General features: G+C 34.0%; 1 protein-coding gene across 3 annotated transcripts in view; it reads left to right on the forward strand.

Annotated features, from left to right (window-relative positions):
- Positions 1–19761, forward strand: part of LOC114495343 (fibroblast activation protein alpha) — a 71852-nt gene that overhangs the window by 17991 nt on the left and 34100 nt on the right. For all 3 annotated transcript variants that reach the window (XM_036023390.1, XM_036023388.1, XM_036023389.1), the window contains exons 5-12: positions 314–388; positions 1830–1882; positions 5879–5951; positions 6636–6756; positions 7649–7803; positions 9815–9918; positions 12023–12158; positions 15846–15890. In XM_036023390.1, the coding sequence (XP_035879283.1) occupies positions 314–388; positions 1830–1882; positions 5879–5951; positions 6636–6756; positions 7649–7803; positions 9815–9918; positions 12023–12158; positions 15846–15890 (762 nt within the window). The remainder of the gene's footprint in view (positions 1–313; positions 389–1829; positions 1883–5878; positions 5952–6635; positions 6757–7648; positions 7804–9814; positions 9919–12022; positions 12159–15845; positions 15891–19761) is intronic.

Here is a 19761-nt window from a genome sequence, read left to right on the forward strand (position 1 = left end):
ATCACTTCTTCCTTAATGCTCTTGTAATGCTATGTTTGTATCTGTTTTATAGAACTAATTTGTAATATGTTACTTATTTACAACTTTAACATTACATGCTTCTTGAAATCACAAAGTATATCTTTACTATATCCTCCTCCCATAGTGCCTAATAAATTTCTTTGTATACAGTAGGCACTACATAGACATTTTAAAATTGCATTGAATATATATGTATGTAGGATATATCAAAGATATGATATTCTGTTAGAACTACAAATTAACATGATCTGTTATTTTTCTGCATTCTAATCAATTTTTTTTATAATTTCAGAAAAGTGTCAATGCTTCAAATTATGGCTTATCACCTGATCGGCAATTTGCATTTCTAGAGAGTGATTATTCAAAGGTATTGACTATTTAATTTGGGTAATTTGAGTAACAGGGTATATATAGAAGGATGTTTAATTTGGGGATTAAATCTCCTCCTAATCAACAGTTTGGTTTATAACTGTAAGAAAAAGCAGGAATCTATTTATATCTCTAAATATTCAAGAAGTTAATGTGGGCTTGGGGTGAGCCCAAAAGCATAACTGAAACCAGTAATAGAAGAAACTATATTCTTCTAGGGAAAAATACTTTGTTTGGGGGCACTGATATTGATCAGAAACAGGTGAATCATCCTTGTATTTCTAAAGCTATTTGACATCATAACTCGTTAGTTAATTCCCACATTTTAACTTCATAAGTTTATTATTATTTAAAATTGAAAATCAAGATGTAATTTTTTAACTCAGTTGTGCAAGCAAGACAATATGCCATCAGTGGCAAACCAGGGTTTAAGTCTCTGTCTTCGAAAGTCTAGTGGCATGCCAAACCATACCACTTACCCTTACTTAATTTTCCTTTCCTGACTGAAGTCGTAAGTTAATCATCTTATTTTTTTCTCTTTATACATCTTCAAAATGATCTTTATTTTTGAAAAAGGGAAATAATTTACTATTGATTTAAACATCTAATAATCACTTTTAGATCAAGAACCTTTAGTTTTAACTAAAGGTTCATACCCTACTTGAGATGCAAAACTCCCATAATATTCAGAATGAAGAGTCAGTCTTGCCACACTTCCTGTTGTTCTGTCCATGGACCAGTTTCCAAAGGACCACGTCTTGGTATCGGCAATCTCCAGAAAGATATGTTTCAACCCTCTGGAGCTTGTTTGCCCAGAATTTGAACTCCTTTTTAAGAAAAAGAAATCCAAAATAATACCTGCATTATTTACTAACCATGATATAAATGTACTTGTGAGAAAAAAACAGTTTTTATAAGGAGGAATTATAAACTATATCTCTCCTACTTAGTTTTCACTGTCTATTAACTTCGAAGCCCATACCCAAAGAAAGGCAAGCATGTTATAATAAAACTATACATTGAATGAAATTCTTTTTACCCAGTTTTAATTGGTATCACGATAACCAAATACTCAGGTGGAAAGTAATCCTTATGTTCCATGGAACTCATTGAGTTTTACTTCAATCAAGGTGAAAATTCTTAGGACAAAATGTGTCAAAGGAAAGCTTGTTATGCTGAGAAATGTCTTTGAATATGGTTCTTATGGAGTGAAGGGTGAATCACCGATGAGTTCTGGAACTTGGACAAACAGGACGAAAGTACACAGTAAAACAGTTTAAATGAAGACTAATTAAGAACTGAAACATATCCCTCCTAATGCTGTGTGGAAATAGTCCTTTCATAATTCTGAACCTTGAATTGAATAATGTACAATTATGCATTCTTGATATAAGCTTTTACAAATTAAGATTTTTCTTTGCCTCTCTTTTTTCTGACAGCTTTGGAGATACTCTTACACAGCAACATATCACATCTACGACCTTAGGAATGGGTAAAACTTCATGTCTGTTTATGAATACTACTCAAATGGAATATATAGACTTTCTCATTTTAAACTCTAACTTGAGGTTAAGACTACATTATCTTGTTACTGATCATAGTTTCTTACTTCTTTACAATATACGTGCAACCATAAATTAAGAAATTCAAGAAAATATTTCTATGCAATATTCATCTCATTTGTAAATTAATATTTTGCATTTTTATAGACAATATAGTCCCTCTCTCCAGGTTTAAATACAAAATCACAAACATACCTTTTATGGAAATAAACCTGTGTAGTGAAAGTACAAAACATGCAGGGGAATAACACACTGTTTTCACCAGGGTGGCTGCATCACTGGAAGGAAGCAGGAGGGAGGGAGATGCATCTGAACATACATACTGTTAGTTGATTTTAAATTAGTTGTTCTTCAAGCTAATATCTCAAATTTAGATGGTAGATAAATTGTTATGTATTATATTGTTTTCTGTCTTTACCTGCATGTTTAAATATTAAAATATTTATAATTTCAAAAAGAAAAAATAAGTAAGTCAGTAGACAAAGGGCTAAGAAAGAAAATGCTTGGCAGAAGGAATATTAGGTAAAAACACAAAGGGAATGAAGATCGTGGCGTCTTCAGGAAACTCAGAGTAGGTCTGTTGAGATGAAATTGGAGGAGGGCATGCTGGCTGCTGGGTGGTGTAAGGTTTGGAGGGAGTGGAGGCCAAGAAACATGGGCCAAGTAATAATAAGGAAGCCATTGAAAGGAGTTTAGATTTAATTCTGATGACAATAGGGAATCACTGAAGAGTTTTAAATGGGAAATGACATGATCAGCTTTGCACTTAAGAAAAATGGACAATGAATTGGTTTAGTTACTCATCTTAATGTGATATCTTATTTGTGTTATATAAAAAAGAAAAGTAATGATATATCTTGAAGAGGTATTAAAAATCTTATGGTCTATTTCTCCTTTTGTTTAGCAAGAGCACAAAAATTCAAAAAAATATTTATCTACTTTTTAAAAATGTTCAGAGTCTAATTTTAAGAGTATAACTTAAAAATAATTTTATTGTATTTTTTCCATTACCATTCAGTCCTCTTATACCTCCTTCCCTGCACAATCACCACTCTGTTGTCCGTGTCCATGAGTCCTTTTTCCTTTTTCTCAATCCACCCACTTCTTAACCTCCCTCTAATAGCCATCATCCTGCTATCTATGAATCTTTATTTTGCCTGTTAGTTCAGTTTGTTCATTAGACCCCATACATGAATGAAATCATATGATATTTGTCTTTCTCTGACTGGCTTATTTCACTTAGCATAAGGTTTCCCAGGTCCATCCATACTGTCACAAAGGGTAAATTTTTCTTCTTTTTTATGACCAAGTAGTATTCCATTGTGTAAGTGTCCCATAGATAATTTTATCCAAAGAGTATAATTCGTCTCTTCTTAAACTGTCAAATTAAGGAATAGGAACCAGTACATAAAGTAGTATACAAATTTATCTAATACACTCTGAGTCTATCTTGTCTAATCCACTTTGTCACCAAATTCAAGAGATACTTATTGAGCATCTAATGTGTGAAAAGTGTATATGGGAGGATACAAATGAACTCAAGGCACTAATCCTACTCTCAAGAAACATTTAGACAAGTGAAGTGAATCTACTCTTTCAATCCAATTAACAAGTTGTACTGAATTAATTAATGCCTAAAGAAAGGGATTAATCATTTTCTTATTTTTCTTTTAATCAGTTTGAAACTTTCCAAGTTTTACCTATGTTGAGGTTCACAAAAGTAAACAAATTCCAAAGAATAGGGCAATACTCATGTTTTCATCATGGTTTGTATGTTTTAAGGCCTAGAATCATTTTAAATATTTAGCTTTTGTACAGTGAATTTAATCAAACCACTTTTGTTGGTTTTTCTCTTCACAACTATTAATTTGCCAGATTGTTTTGTTTGTTAAGTTAACATACAATAATTTAGAAAGTGAGGGATGACAAATTTGTTGAGCTTCAAGAGAAAATTGAATGCTACCAACTCCAAGTCTTCCACGTGCCTCAGAAGAGTCTATAAAAATCTACCACAGAGAAAATGAGGATGGTCTCATTTCAAGGAAGGAAGGGAATACTGAGGAGATAACAGCCTTTGAAAAGCAGCCTCCTCCACTTTCTCTCATACTGTTAATTACTCAGAAAACACAGAAAATGGCAGCTGTGGTGACTTGCCAGTCATGAAGAGACCGTGTGCTGAGATTTTCTACTTGGCGCTGTCTGCATGACTGCATAGATGATTCTACAGCATATGGCAACATAAGGCAATGTTACAATGTCAAAGGTAACACGAAGGCGGGCTTGAGACAGAATTGTAAACCAGGTGAAGAATGTTTTCTCTTTGGGTCATTCCTTTGCCTGTGCCCTCGTATGTCTTTCACTATGTTCCGGACCTTCCAGGGGCCTGGTGTCATGAACTGCTCCCTGGTAGTCCGCGCTGCCTTGCAGCACCAATGGTCTTCTCCCGCCAGGACACTGCCCTTCGTCCAATCAAACCTGGTCTGTGCAGTGCTCTGTTCCCTCATTGTTTGCTAGGTCTCAAGCTGCATGGCCAAATACATTACATCAAGGTGATGTGTGTTACAAGCACTCACAGTTTCCAGAGTTTAAAAGAATTAGAAAAGCGGATTCATTGATGGGGAGTAGATGACAGCTAGTGGCACCGGGAGATTAGAGGGGTGGAGGGATCCGGCAAAAGGAAAAAGGATTCATGGACATGGATAACAGTGTGTGATTGCTGGGGGAGGGGGTATTATGAGGACTAAATGGTAGTGGGGAAAAAATACAATAAAGATTAAATTTTAAAAAAATGTCAGGCATGTGTCAGGTCCAGGTTGGCGACATTGTTTTGAAGAGGAAGCTGAGGAGTCTTTCTTCAGACTTCTTATATTATACCTTGGAGGTAGGTCTTTTTGTTTTGTTGAGAAGTTCTATAAAAGTTTATTTGAGCCAAACTGACAACATACGTTAAGGAGCAAGATTTCAAATGTTCCCCAGGTAGGTCTTGCTTTGCGTCTCCACAGAAGCATATTCAGTGAAACTATTAATAAAATCTTCGTAAAGATAAAAATTAAAACTTAAGCGGGGCATCCTGTGACCCTTTAACACATAAAACCTGAACGCATTCTTGCTAAGAACTACAAAAGCTCCACAGTGGAAATCATTCAACTGAGTATTTGCAAGATGACTCTAAGGATCAAAGTGAGATTTCTGGCCAAAAGGATATTTGAAGTTTCCCCACGGGTGTAGGACTTTGCAAGCTTAAGGCACACTGCCCAATATACGATCTGTTTTTCAGTTTAGCTTGAGATCAGATGTTCCTTTCCGTTTCTGATTGCAAGTCAGATCCCTGGGGAGATTGTCAAATGGCATCTTATTTTCAAAAATTCAAAATGCATATGCATTCACAGAGCTGGGGCTTGTGAATGGGAATGCGCAAGAGTACATATTGAACTTCAACACCATTATAGAATTTCAGAGCTGGAAGGCACTTCAGCGACCATCTTAGCCGATGTGTGCAAATGAGGGTTAGAGGCTTGAGTTTAATTTGGGGGTCTGCCAAGAACTAACAATGTGATTTTTAAAAGTCACATCATTTCTGTAACCTCACGTTTATTTTCTATAAAATGAGGGAGTTCCTTTAGATACTTCCTAGAGATTCCCACTTTTGCAGTCTATAGATCTTGAATCCATTTACCTTGCTATAAAGGTCAGAAAGTGGTGACCCAGAGAAGGTAAATGACTTCTCAGTAACTAGTAAAGAGTTGCAACTACTACCCCATTTCTCTAAGTCCCAAGTGACCACATTCTTTCTATTCAGTTTGAAGAAGCAGAAAGGATGAAACTTCATTTATATCATTTGCTTGTTTTTTCTGCTCACACAGAATATTATTTGCTTTAAATAGCAAGATTTATTTATTTTTCTCTCTGTCTGTCTTTCCTTCTAGAGGTTTTATAAGAAGAAATGAGCTTCCTCGTCCAATTCAGTATATTTGCTGGTCTCCTGTTGGAAGTAAATTAGTAAGTGTTTAAATTGTAAAGTGTTTAATCCTTCAAATAAAAGAGGAGCCATTTGATTTTGGCCTTTCTTAAATTTCCTTGTGTAAAAGAAAAAAATACATTTATTACTATTTTTTAGTGATTAAAAACAAAAAGAGTTATGATAAATTGAAACCCATATGAGAATTCCGCAAAATCTCAAGCTCATGGATCGACTTCTTTAAATATCGCAGTCAGAAACTTTATCCTTATACTCAGCCAGAATGCGTTGTGCCAGAAAGCTCAGGAAAAATATGGTTTTCACAAGTTTCCCAGACTAGCTTCAGACAACATGAAATTTTGTCCAAGCTCTTATTTAAGGACTCTAAATAAAGATGAGATCTGGCTAGCTATTAATATTCAGAGATTTATTTTACTTCCTGTTAATATACATAATTATTTACTTGGGTAATGAAACCACTAATAAAATATTAGACTTTATTCTTTTTTTCATATAACCTTTAAAAATCATAATTGCTGATAATGTGAGCTGGTTGGGATTTTTAACCTATTAAAATTATATTTTAGTTGTGAGTCTTTTTGCATCTGGATTGCTACTCTTTTAAAAGGCATTGGGTGAATGGTGAATAATTAACATAAATACACAGATTTAATTGTATTTCTTGTGGAATTTTCCCTTATTAACTAGCTTACTCCCACTTCCAGGCATATGTGTATCAAAACAATATCTATTTGAAAGAAAGACCAGAAGACCCACCTTTTCAAATAACATATAATGGAAAAGAAAATAAAATATTTAATGGGATCCCAGACTGGGTTTATGAAGGTAAGGTGTATTCTTTTTCTACTGCTGCCGTTTTAAGCTTTTAATTGAGAATAATTGCATACATTTAGTAACATTTAGAAGAGTGGTATGTTCCCGAGACGAGTGGTGGCATTTCTGAAAGCTGTTATCCATGTTACGGACAAGACGTGCGTGTTCTGCAAGAACAAAGCCTCATCAGGCTGGTAGGGTTTGTCTGAGCATAAGAAAGTAGGAGAAATAATTTGTATTCCAAGAAGATTATGGTCCTTAGATGCTGTTAGTTCATTTCTCAGGTTTGTTTTTTCTTGAGAAATAAATATTTTTTCCCAAAACTAAACAACTATTTTATTTTGTGGGGAAATATTCTTAATTTTTTAAACTTTTGTGAATTGTGTCCTCTTTCTAGGTCTTGTAATATTCAGGACTTAACTGGACTTTAAAATGTGCTTTAATCTTTGCCTTTATTAAAAAAATATATAGCTCAACTGTTTTTTTAAAATAATATTCCGGGGAGAGAAAGTCAACTAGTTTATGTCACTCTGTATTATAATTACAGTTTCCTGGTTTTGGCTATTTTAGGTGACAGTAAGAACCAGCAGCTGCCAACCAAGGGAAAAATTAATTCCTGTTAATATAATGAATTCCTGTTCATATGTTTATTATGTACTTTAAAAATTACATTTCTGATTAATGACAAATCCTAAGAATACTAATTGTTTGATAAGTGATAGAAGGATAAACTATTCTTAAAAGATTATTTTTCTTTTAATAACCAAAATATAACATATGTTACATCTACATAAGTAAATTATTTCAGATGAGAAATGGATATATATAATATATTTTGAAATATGTACAATGATTTTAAGAGTAAGCTGTACTTATAATTAATATACTAGTATTTATTTTTCAGAGGAAATGCTTGCTACAAAATATGCTCTTTGGTGGTCTCCTAATGGAAAATTTTTGGCATATGCAGAGTTTAATGATACAGATATACCAGTTATTGCCTACTCCTATTATGGTGATGAACAATATCCTAGAACAATAAATATTCCATACCCAAAGGTATGTTGGATATTTTTAGCAGATGCTTCTATTTTCCTGGTGTCAAAATGAGCAACCAATACCATGAATAGAGGTGGGATCAACAAGTTTGGAGAGCTTCTTATCCTTGTGCATTGTAAAGCAAACATTGTACTGTGCTCTATTATTTATGTGGACATCTGTTGCTTTGGGCATCTGGTTGTGCTGGATGAAGTAGTCCTTGCTAAATCCTATTGCAGAATCTTTGAAAAACATATGGTCTAGATCATGGAGGAAAAACAAGCTTAACTTAAATTTAATTTTTTTATATTTTATGCTCCAAATTCAGGGTAAAGTTCTGTTTTTCAGTTCCCTCTTGAATTCTCATGTAAATGCAAGCTAGATTGGGAAATACAAATGTTGAACTTGATGTTTCAGTCAGGTAAAAGCAAGTATGAGTTATAATCTTTTCTGGACATACAAGGTAGCTTAAGTTTGTGAGCCTTGAGCCCTAAACAGGGTGTGAGCCCAAAGTTTTTTGCATAAATATTCCAGAACTTTCAGTTCGTATATGTATTCATGTACGTATTTTTGAATTATTTCCATGTTAAAGAGAAGAGACCTGTATGTGAAGATGGAGAATGGCCAGGTCACAGTGAAGAGCATTGTATCCAAACAATTTAGAAAAGAAATCTGAAAGGGGATCAAATAATAAATTCTCCTCTTGCATGAGGAGTGAAAGTGGTTTTAGAATGTAGTTCAATGTCCTTTTGTTCCCATCGCTTTTACTTGCCAGAGGAACCCTGTCATGGATGGATCCAATGGGCCCCCAAGTGACAAAGATGAGGCAGATGTGCATACGCACCAGTAGTTTCTGAAGGGAGCCCAAGAGGCCATAGGGACAGAAATAGAAATTCCAGACAGTCTAAATCTGTGTTTAAAGTTATTTGAGAAAAACCAAAGGATAGAAGATGAGTGTTTGGGTAGGAGACCCCTCAAAGGCTGCATATAAAGTCTGAAAGCTGGAGATACTTAGAAGTGAGAGATGCGATACTTGGGATCCAAGATGCAAAAGGACTTGGATCTTTAGGAAGGTGGAAGGGAGCAGGAAGAGATGAAGAAACCCAGACCTGGGGAGGAACTGACATTGGCAGAGAAGCTGGGACCCAAATTCAAATGTTTCATTAAAGACTGAACTTGCAGAACCCTCTGACTATGGACTGAGAGGTGAGACTGCTTGAAAGAACTAAGAAGTCCCAGCAAAGCCTTGAGAAAAAAGGGAGGTCAGAGGAAAGCTTGGACAATTCCTTAGATGAATCCAATAGCACGGAGTCATTTAAAACTACTTATCTAAACTGGGGATTTAAGTTATTTAACAATTACAAGATTCTCTTTTTCTGTGGTAAAATAACAGAAAATATAAAAAGCTGAGTGTGAACTATACTGTCATATACTATTCAGGGTATATAATAGCATAGAAAGCACAAAACAAGAAAAGTATAAATTCCATAGACCTTTATTTGGAGGTGAAATTTTCCTAATTTTGGAGGGATGATAGCAGTAGTAATATAACCAGCTAGGAAACTGAGTAGTGATTGTCTGGACCAAATTATAGGGTAAAAGCAAAACATATCTTTCATTATTTATTTGTACACTCTTCTCCCAACACCAATCCACCTCTGCATTCACCCTAGCACACGGAGAAATTATAATAAAAATAATAATAATAGGAAATATCTGTCTTAAAATTATAAAAAAAGAATATTGATTACAGAACTGCATTTTCATGTCCAAACTATTTTTTTGATGAATCAAAGGGCCCTCATTAATTGCTTAAAATATGTGTTTTTACTCTGGTTGACATAATATTTGTAATTGTCCTACAAGTAAAATTGAAATGAAATTCCTCATTGTGTTGAAATTAGAATGTTTTCAACAGTAATATACTTAACATTTTTAGCTTATGAAAATATGCCTAAATTCCTAAAGTGTCTTGAAAATGTTGGTGATAATTAGAATTTTATGAGCTTTTTTATCCCCATTTTCTCGGCAGGCTGGAGCTAAGAATCCTGTTGTTCGAATATTTATTATTGATACCACTTACCCCGAATACGCAGGTCCCACAGAAGTGCCAGTTCCAGCAATGATAGCCGCAAGGTATATTCATCTCAGATACTTTCCAGAAACTGAAGTTTAACACAATTTCTTAATCAGTGTATGTACTTCTTTTCTAGTGAGTTATTGATGAGTATATATACTATAAGCAAAAATAAATAATATTAGCATTCAAAGCTAAATACAGGCAAAAGTAAAAATCACAAGTACGTTTCTTAAATTTTTAAAAAAATATTAGTACTTTTTAGATGTATAAAGATGACCACAGTGAACAACCTAAATGATACTTACCTCTGATGTATGATTGTCAAGTTGAAACCAATAGGTCTATAGTAAAAATTATATACGTCCTCAGCCTGGCTTCTTTCAAGTCTGGCCACTTTCTTTCCAACCCAGGGTTTGTAGGTCATGCCTATCACATGTGTGTGGCAAACAAGAGAAGACCAACTGATCCTCTGCAGATCTTTACCTTTTTAAGTAGAATGCAGTCTGCTTGCAATTACTTGTTGTAGAATTAATTATTTAGGAATAGGGAGACAGGGACAGGAAGCATCCTCACTTCCCCAGCATGGTGCCCTATGTGGACTTGTTTGATTAGTCCCAATTACAGCAACCTTCCAGCCTTCCATTAGTCCTCTGTGGTCACTCTGGTTGAAGTTGATAAAAGGAAGGGGTCCCTAAGTCTGCCTGGTGGACCTCCTTACCACTTCCCAAATCCTAACCAACCAAGGCTTGGCTTCTCTCCTGCTTCATGAAGACAAGTCAGCTGTATAACATGACCAAACATTTCACTAGTATGGACCTGGTTGGTGTGGCTCAGTAGATTGAGCTCCAGCCTGTGAACCAAAAGATTGCCAGTTCAATTCCCAGTCAGGGTACATTCCTGGGTTGTGTGCCAGGTCCCCAGAGTGGGTGTGAGAGAGGCAACCACACAGTGATGTTTCTTTCAATCTCTTTCTCCCTCTCTTCCTCTCTGTGTAAATATAAATAAATAAAATCTTTACAAAAAGTTCACTATATGGGAAAGAGCCTCATCAGACTTTTGCTGGGTCTTGCCAAGGTAAATCTAGTCTTGGCTGATCAAAAATATCTTGAATTTTTTTAGTTATCCATTATTTCCCACCCTAACCTAACTGATGAAAGCTTGAGTAAATGCATCTTTGTGCATGTGTGTGTGTCTGTCATTCTCTTTAGGCTGCAAAGGAAATGATGGAAAGAGCATCATGTCAAGTCAGGAGGCTTGTTTGACCGTCTGTAAAATACTAACAATATATTTAACAGGGATAACTAACATTTTTGATCATTCACTATGTAGCAGGCATAGTTCTTAAGCACTTTGAGCACTCAGCAAATCTTTACAGCAACCATTAAAACTGGTAATATTTTCATTTCCATTTTATATAGAAACAGTGGCAAAGATATACTAGGTAACAAGCCTGAGGTAATATTAACTAGTAGAAGATCTAGCTCATCCATCTAGCAGATGAGCTAGAGACTCCTACAAGCTCTGTGATTTATATCAGTGTCCAAAATTCTGTGGGTTATTTATATTGATGTGTTTTTTTGCAAGTTTGTCCTCAGAGCCACACAAGCATTGCTACCATTCATTGGCATCCACTATGTGCCAAGCACCATTGAGCTACTTTGTACTCATCTCTCTGATTATTATATTAACCCAGATTTCACCCCCTGACCATGGTCAACCAGGCTTCCAACACAAACCTGCCTGGAGAGAAAGGTGATACTTCACCACACTTGGCTCTCTCAACTAGTTAAAAAGTGAAAAATTGAGTTGACCTATGCAAAATAGCTAATTTAATGCTTTTTTTCCTGTATATTAATCAGTAGCTTTGGCTTTGCGCCTTAAATTCTTTTCTAAAATATCAAAGTCCAAATTGGGGAAGAAACTCCCCAATAATGGAATTTTTAAATAATTCCATTAGATAAATGAACTCTCTAATAGGTATTCTTTAAATGTCAGCAGATATATTTAAACTTACCCTGCGGAGAAAGGACAGTTTTGCCTTCCTTATCAATGGAATATTTAATAATAATAAAATACATCACGTAGCAAGCCAAAATGAAGAAATTATTTGAATGTAATACTCGTTTATGGTTGTGACTTTCTGTTTTGACTTACTTGCAGTGATTATTATTTCACTTGGCTCACATGGGTTACTGATGACCGAATATGCCTGCAGTGGCTAAAAAGAATTCAGAATGTTTCAGTCTTATCTATATGTGATTTCAGGGAAGACTGGCAGACATGGGATTGTCCTAAGGTAGGTTACATTAAAACTGCAGAGGTGTCTTTGTGAAGATGAAAGTTCAGTAGTGGGGACTGACTTATAGCTAACAGTTATATTACATAGCCAGAATTTGACTCCTGCATTTGACTCCTGATTTACAAAAACAGACAAAACAAAACATTCTCTATTTATAAGTTCATTATTTCCATTAAATAAATGAGACTTATTTCCTTGAATGCTTTAGCATTGGTTTTAGAATAGAAAACAAAACTAAATCAAATAACATTACTTTGGAAAAATCAAGTATTTGGTTCTGAATTAGTATGGAAGTTCATCCTTTTGCGATTACAAAATGGGCAGTCCAAAAATGAAAAATACTGAAGATGAAGAGATAAGTTGGGTCTATAAGGAAAATAGCTATGTTCTATTCAAAAGAACTGAGATAATATGCAAATAATGGCACATTCTATTCAATGTCAAAATCAAAAATAAAAATTCTAAAGGAAATGGATATTATCAAAAGAAAGCTAAACATTTTTATTTTAAAATCAAAAGTAGATAACAGAAAATGAGATAAACTATTAGGTCAAATTATCCTGCAATCCTATCTTAGGAGGGCCCTCCATACTGTGCTAATTTTAGGGAGAAAAAAACTCAAAAATTAGGCACAGATTTATTGTTGAGTTTTAATTGTTTTTATTGCTCAAATCCAAACATAATCTGTTGAATTAATGAGTCAGGAAACTATTTCACCAATCTTAAAGCTTTAAAATATGCTTGTTCATAAGCACTCACATTAGAGACTAAGAAATACAAAAATGCTTTCTTTAAATAGGAAATTTGACGGGTACATTTCATGAGACTTCTAATTATAAAGAAATGTTTAATTAAACCAAATGTAGGATAAACCTATTTTATAAAGTAAGAAAAGAAGCACAGGCAATCAAAGTAAATCACTGAGTTCTATCTAGAAATTAGGACATTATGTTTTGCAAGGAAAAAATCCTGTGAATCTGTTTGGAAATATATCAGGACTATAATAGTCAAGTTACTCAGGCTAAAAATATTTTTTAAATCACTACTGTGTCTGTAACAAGCTTGACTAATTTTGATGAAATATGTTAGAAGCTTATTTTTATCTTATTTATATTTTGATATACAAAGCGGAAAGATGTTGGCCTTAATGCAGTATCATAGGCAAAAATAAAAAAGAGAGAATTAACTTCATTGTGTTAGTTAATTAGAAACCATTGTTCTGATTAGTCAGCCTTGATGTTTTCATTGAACCTGGGTGCTAGAAATTATTGTTTTAATTTTTTAGTTTAAAACTATAAAACTGGTCATTTAGATATCATTTTTAGCTCTTAAAACCAAGCAATTAAAAACTGTAATTGCTTTGGAATCTGAAATTCTAATTTATCAAAGCCAGTGACAACTTTAATCCAAACTGATAGAACATATAGATGCTCATTCAATAAGATACGGAATTCCCTGAAATATCAACTTTAGTTTTTGGCCCCAAACAGTAATTACATTTAGAATACCAGGTTTGAATAAATTTAGGATCTCAAAACAATCTTTTTCAAAATAATCTGATAAATACATGGAACACATTTTTAGATTTAAGAACAATAGAGCATCAAATTTTCTAGCAACCAGACTCATGATGTTGTGTGTGTGTGTGTGTGTGTGTTTAAAACAAATAACATTTAAGATTAAGTCACCTGGCAACATTTTATTAATGTTTGAAGACATACACAAAACAAAAAAGTGAAAGAAAGTGTCCATAATTACTTACAATAGAATTTTTTTAATGAAATTCGTTAAGAAAGTTATAACTTGGGGAAGAAACATCTTTCATAATTGTTCTTCCTTCTCTGAAAAGGGGATTAAAATCAATTTCATCTTTATGGCTAAAAGTAACAAATCAAAATGTTTCACTATTTTTTCAAGTCTTGTTCTGTCCGAGGCACTGACTTACCCCTATAGGAGAAAATGTAAACTACACTCTGTTTTTTTAATTATATTTGATTGATTATGCTATTACAGATGTCCCAATTGTCCCCCTTTTGCCCCTTTCCATTCAGGACCCCCCACTTCCTCAGGCAATCCCCACACCATTGTTCATGTCCTTGGGTCATTCACATAAGTTCTTTGACAACTTCATTTCCTATACTGTACTTTACATCCCTATGGCTATCCTGTAACTATTTGTACTTCTTAATTATGACAGTACTTACCTCGTGGTCTTCTTTCTACTTCACTGACTGTTATTTTTCTCTCCATCTCTTCTTCTTCTGACTTCTTTAGTAACCTTATTATTCTCCAAGTTAACATATTTGCAAGGTAGGCTAACAACTATAACAACAACACACCAGCTCCAATAATTCAGTGGATTAATAGAGTAGGAATTGTTTGTACATTTATGTACACATCTAATAGTGAGTCTAAAAAAGTGTAAGTGGAGACTGGTGAGAGTTTAGAGGGGTGGGGTGTGCTGCCCTACACAGTCACTAGATTTCAGGTAATGGCATTTCTCCTCTCTTCATCCAGCGACTTCTGAGGCTAGTCCAAGGTTATTCAGACCTGACCATCAACATCCATCTGGGGGATGGGAAGAAAGAACATGGATCACATATGGGAGGTTTTATAGACTAGGTCTAGAAGTAGCATAAGTCACTTTTGCTCTTACACTATTGGTTAGAACTTGCCACATGACCACATCCAACTGGAAGGGGCCCTGGGAAATGTAGCCTTGCTATAGTACTAGCAAAGAAGAAATAGTTATTAATTATCTTACATCTTTGTCACAACTCTCTGCTTATTCTCTTTAAGTAATTTTTATTTATAACAGAGATTTTGGTTACTAGTTGCCTGTCAAATTCATTCCGAAAATTTAAACTTTTAAATATCTCTGGATACATCTTCTCTGCTCCATCATCACTAACACAACCTAGATTTGGGTCTTTATAGGACAGTAGCCTTCCAACCAATCTCTCTTCCTCTTTCTATCTTACCCACTTCTAATCTATTTTCTGTATAACGTTCACAGTTATGTTTTCCAAATCAAAGGATTTACCTACAGGAGAAATTTAAACTTCTTAGAGTGGTATAAAAGTTTCTCGGAGATCTTGTGGATATCTTGGATCCACCCACATGTTCTCTTTCCCAGAGTCACTCTTCACTCAGCATACTGAACCACCTGTAGTTTATTTACTAAGCTTTCTCTAATTATTTGTCCAGAGAAGCCTACTCATATTTTCAGGCTTATGGAATATTTGTTCAATGAATGATTGTTTGTATTAAGCCAAAATATACACCAAAATAGCTTCAGTGCAAATTTTAAGATTCCTACCTGTTTTATAAGACTGAGAAAGAAAAAAAATAACCTGAACTCCACTGTAAAGTGCCTTTTTACCTATATGATACCAAGTACTTGGGATGTGTTAGACCTTCATTAATATTGTAATAATTCCAGTCACTATGTCATAGGAAGTTTAACCAGAATATTAAAGGTTTGCAGTAAAATCTAGGCTTTAGATTATACATGTGCTGTTGTATAAGATTTTGAAAATAGTCATTTGAAACTCAAGTGTGAAGTTAGTTGGCTAGTAATACTACACTCTGATGAAGCAGCATAATTGGTTCAAATGTCCAGATTATATTTAGGAAAAACTGTCTACCTAATACTATGCTTGATGTGCTTTTTTTTTCTTTTAGACCCAGGAGCATGTAGAAGAAAGCAGAACTGGATGGGCTGGTGGAGTATGATTTTGCTATCTTTTCTTTATATTTTAATGAAACTCAACAGATTCTCTGCTATCAAAGAACTATTTGAAATGTATTTATACTTTTTCTCATAGAAAAAAATATCAAAGTAAAAAACCCAACAGTAGTGATCTCTTTGGCAATTTCGTACCAGACACTTCAATGTCTATATACTTAGAATTCCTCGTGTTCCAACCATAACTTTTTCAACTGACTCTCTGATATTCATAATTATTACTTCTTAAACAAATACAATGAAGATCATTTTGAAAAGGGGAAGTAATCCCTGACCTGCCTTAAAAGATCTTAATAATCATTAGCAATTTGAACTCAAGAAAAATTAAATACATTGGGTATCCTTGGTAATTTAGAGATAGCCTACTTCTTATCAAATTTTATTACAAGCTACAATAAATAAATGAATTTATATGTATAAACATATATACATATATAAATACACTTAGTCTAGGTTTTAAGTAAAATGGTAGCAAATAGAAAAATGTGTGTTTTGTTATGGTTTGTGATCATTTATATCTGGATTTTTGGAAATAGTTTTATTCAGTGATTTATAGAGATTTTCAGTGTAAACAATTATGTTTTAGGAAAATATCAATTGTATCTTACATCCTATATAAAATACACAAAATAACACATAAGTGAATGTTGTGTGGTTGCTGTCACTTAACACAAATATATGATTAAAATCAGCCATCATTGGGTTTTTAAAAAAAGGTTATTTCTCTGAGATTTGGGCACATTTAATGAAATAATTAATTCTTATGACTTGGTTTAACACATAAACCCATAATACAAGGACAATAAAAAAATTCAGAAGCCAATTCTAAGATGTTAAGTCTTGCAAAAATTCAGAATTAAAATGGGTAAGCAGAAAGTAAATTATAAAGTAAAAGTCTTCAGATATTAAAAACTCTATTGTACTTTTTTTTGGATCCAGTGTTTTTAACTTGCATATTTTTACTCAGTCTTCACTGCTATTTATTAGTGAAAGAATTATATGCAATAAATGTAAACTATATTCTAAAAATAACAAAATAACAAGGATAAGTGTAAGTCATAAAACAATGGGAAAGCTCTACTTGAATTTACTCTTTGTCACTGTTCTAAGTAACACAGGAAAAATTAGTATTCAGTGAAAGAACAGGACTTTCTAAATTTTTTAGATTCTTGGTCAATCAGAAGCTCATCTTCCAAAAAGGTAATTTTAGATCAGTGCTTGAAAACTTGAGGAAAGGGGAAAGTTAATCCATGAATTCACTCCCATTATAAAGATTTCCAGTAAAGAATGAGGGAAGAAAGATTTGAAACTTCCTTTAGTTGTGTTCTCCCTGATGACAAATATGACTAAGGGTACTATAAAGGAACATGAGTGATATGATTTTACAAACAGACGAACAATGATACTATAACCTTCTCAAAGACACAATTTTAGGAATTCATACATATTTATTCTGAAAATGCTACCAGGGTTCAAAACATTCTGAAATATTTTAAAGTGCATCTTTTGATATCTTCTATTAATAAGTATCTTGAGGTCTACAATTGCATCCTATCAATTTTTACAATCTGTATAGCAACAACTTTTTTTTAAAAAATCCTCACCTGAGGGTATGTTTATTGATTTGAGAGAGAGAGAGAAAAAAGAGATGAATTGCTTGTCTGTCACTATGTCCTCAACCAGGGTTTGAACCCACAACCTTGGTATGTGCCCAGACTGGAAACTGAACCCATCGCTTTTTGGTGTACAGATGATGCTCCAATCAACTGAGCCACCAGGCCAGAGCATCACCAGCCTTTTGATCTCAGCAAACAATAGCTGGATAAATGGGTGAATGAATGAATGAATGAATGAACGAATAAACAAATTGCCTTCTAAAGCTGTAGAACACTGTTTTAAATACTTTCAGTGGAGGAACATATATGTCGTTTGAGGGAAAATGAGGTCCTACATTAAATCAAAAGTCATGCCAAAATAAATCTAGTGAATAAATAAATTATTTACCTGCGACATATGCTTTTGTACCAGATCTTTCTAATATCTATAGCTTTAGAATTCTATTGGGAAACATTATTTTTCTTATTTACTAAGAAAAATAATCTGAATCTCTTAAAATTTATTTCACAGTCAGTAAACTTTCTAAATACCAGAAGGGGAATTGTCAAAAATGTTTGCAATGATAGCTTTTAAGAGTAAGTCCACATTCTCCCAAGGCAACTGCTTTGCTGAGGTCATTCATTCGATTTTGTATGTTCAGACATGTCTTTTGAAAAAGGGTACAACTTGGCACAGTCATAATTTATTTGTCATAGTGTGCCACACAGCTTCCTTTGACTGATAATCAGATCAGTGACTTAATAAAATTGCCCAGAAATACGTCTTTTCGACAGTTGTTCAGGTAATATTTATGAGGAGTGTGGACAAAGTGTACAGGCTAGTCAATATAAATTTAAAGAGCAGTTTTAGAGTTCTTCCGTTAGAACTTGTCAAAGAGATTTAAAATGAAAAAGGCCTTCAGAGATTACCTATGGATTAGAAAAGTGAGATTAAACGACTTGCTAAAAGCAATGGACCTGTTTATTTGAAGGTGCAAAACTAGCAAACAGTTGCTGCAGAACTTTACCTGTTTCTTTCCTCCACCATGAGATAACCCATGTTCTAACTTGGAGAAAATAGACTAACTTTTTCAATATTTGATCAGAAAACAACAACAAATTCACTTTAAATAAATCTCTTTTTGCTCTGTAGAGAACAGACAAGGAAGGGGAAGGATTGAATTAAGGAATCTGGAATTTAATTGCCAAATTTTGGGAGAACACGACAAGCATAATGCTTAGACTGCAAAGCCACATTTAAGTCATTTCAAAATAATTAAGTGATACATTATACCTCTTTTAGGCTGTTGACAAAATCCCTCGGTTTGGAAAAATAAATTTTATACTTGATGCTTGAAAGTCTGTGCTTACTAAATGTGGACTCAGTTTAGGCATCAACCTTAGGTAAGTAGGACCTCAGGTCATTTGCCAACCATAGCAAAAAATTATCTGGTGGTAAATAGTCTTACTTCCCAAGTAAAATGTTTTAAATGGCTTTGCACATAGAGATGAGTAATTTATCAAAAAATTTAAGCGAGATAAAGTGACCTGTGAAGAGGCCTGGTTAAAACCGAGGACCACCTCATTATATGATTATCTAGGGTCCAGGTGTGACTTGTTGCCAGAAGCACTTAAGTAAAAATGCATTGTGGACCTAGCTCTGGCAAAGTGAATGAGGAAATATTTCACACTCTCTTTACCTCACCTAAGTTACCTGTTCATCTAAAGCAGTTATCTTTGATGTGCGCAGTAAAAAGGGAAAAGATAACAGTCTTTGCTTAGCAAAAAATATTCTTCCTGTTTGCCTGATTCTAATATTTTAAGACTTAGCATTCTGCCCTGTTATTTTTATATTCAGTGAAAATAAAATTTTAAGTTTTAATCAAGAATGAAAACTTTTTTCAAGGTTCTCAACTGACTACAGTTGGGAGGACACAATTTTTTTTATTCTGACACCACAAAATATTTTGTGACCTCGGCTCCTTTCTGGTGGTTAAGACAACATAAGCCAGTTTTCTACTTTGGCCGTGAGTGAGAGGGAGGTGCTCTGAAGTGGCTACTACTAAGTAAGTCTATCACCGTTTGCTAAGAAGGCAGAACTTCATTCTAAAATAAAAGAAAGATTTTTGCCAGACATACACTAATGAAATTCTGTCTATAAAACTGCAGATCAGAATTTCCTATACCTGGGACTCTGGGCTGTCAATTTCACTTAGAGTTATTAGTCTCAATATACAAAATCCTACCAAGGATGGTT

Source organism: Phyllostomus discolor, chromosome 4 (genome assembly GCF_004126475.2).
Source record: "Phyllostomus discolor isolate MPI-MPIP mPhyDis1 chromosome 4, mPhyDis1.pri.v3, whole genome shotgun sequence".
In the NCBI taxonomy this organism is placed as follows: domain Eukaryota; kingdom Metazoa; phylum Chordata; class Mammalia; order Chiroptera; family Phyllostomidae; genus Phyllostomus; species Phyllostomus discolor.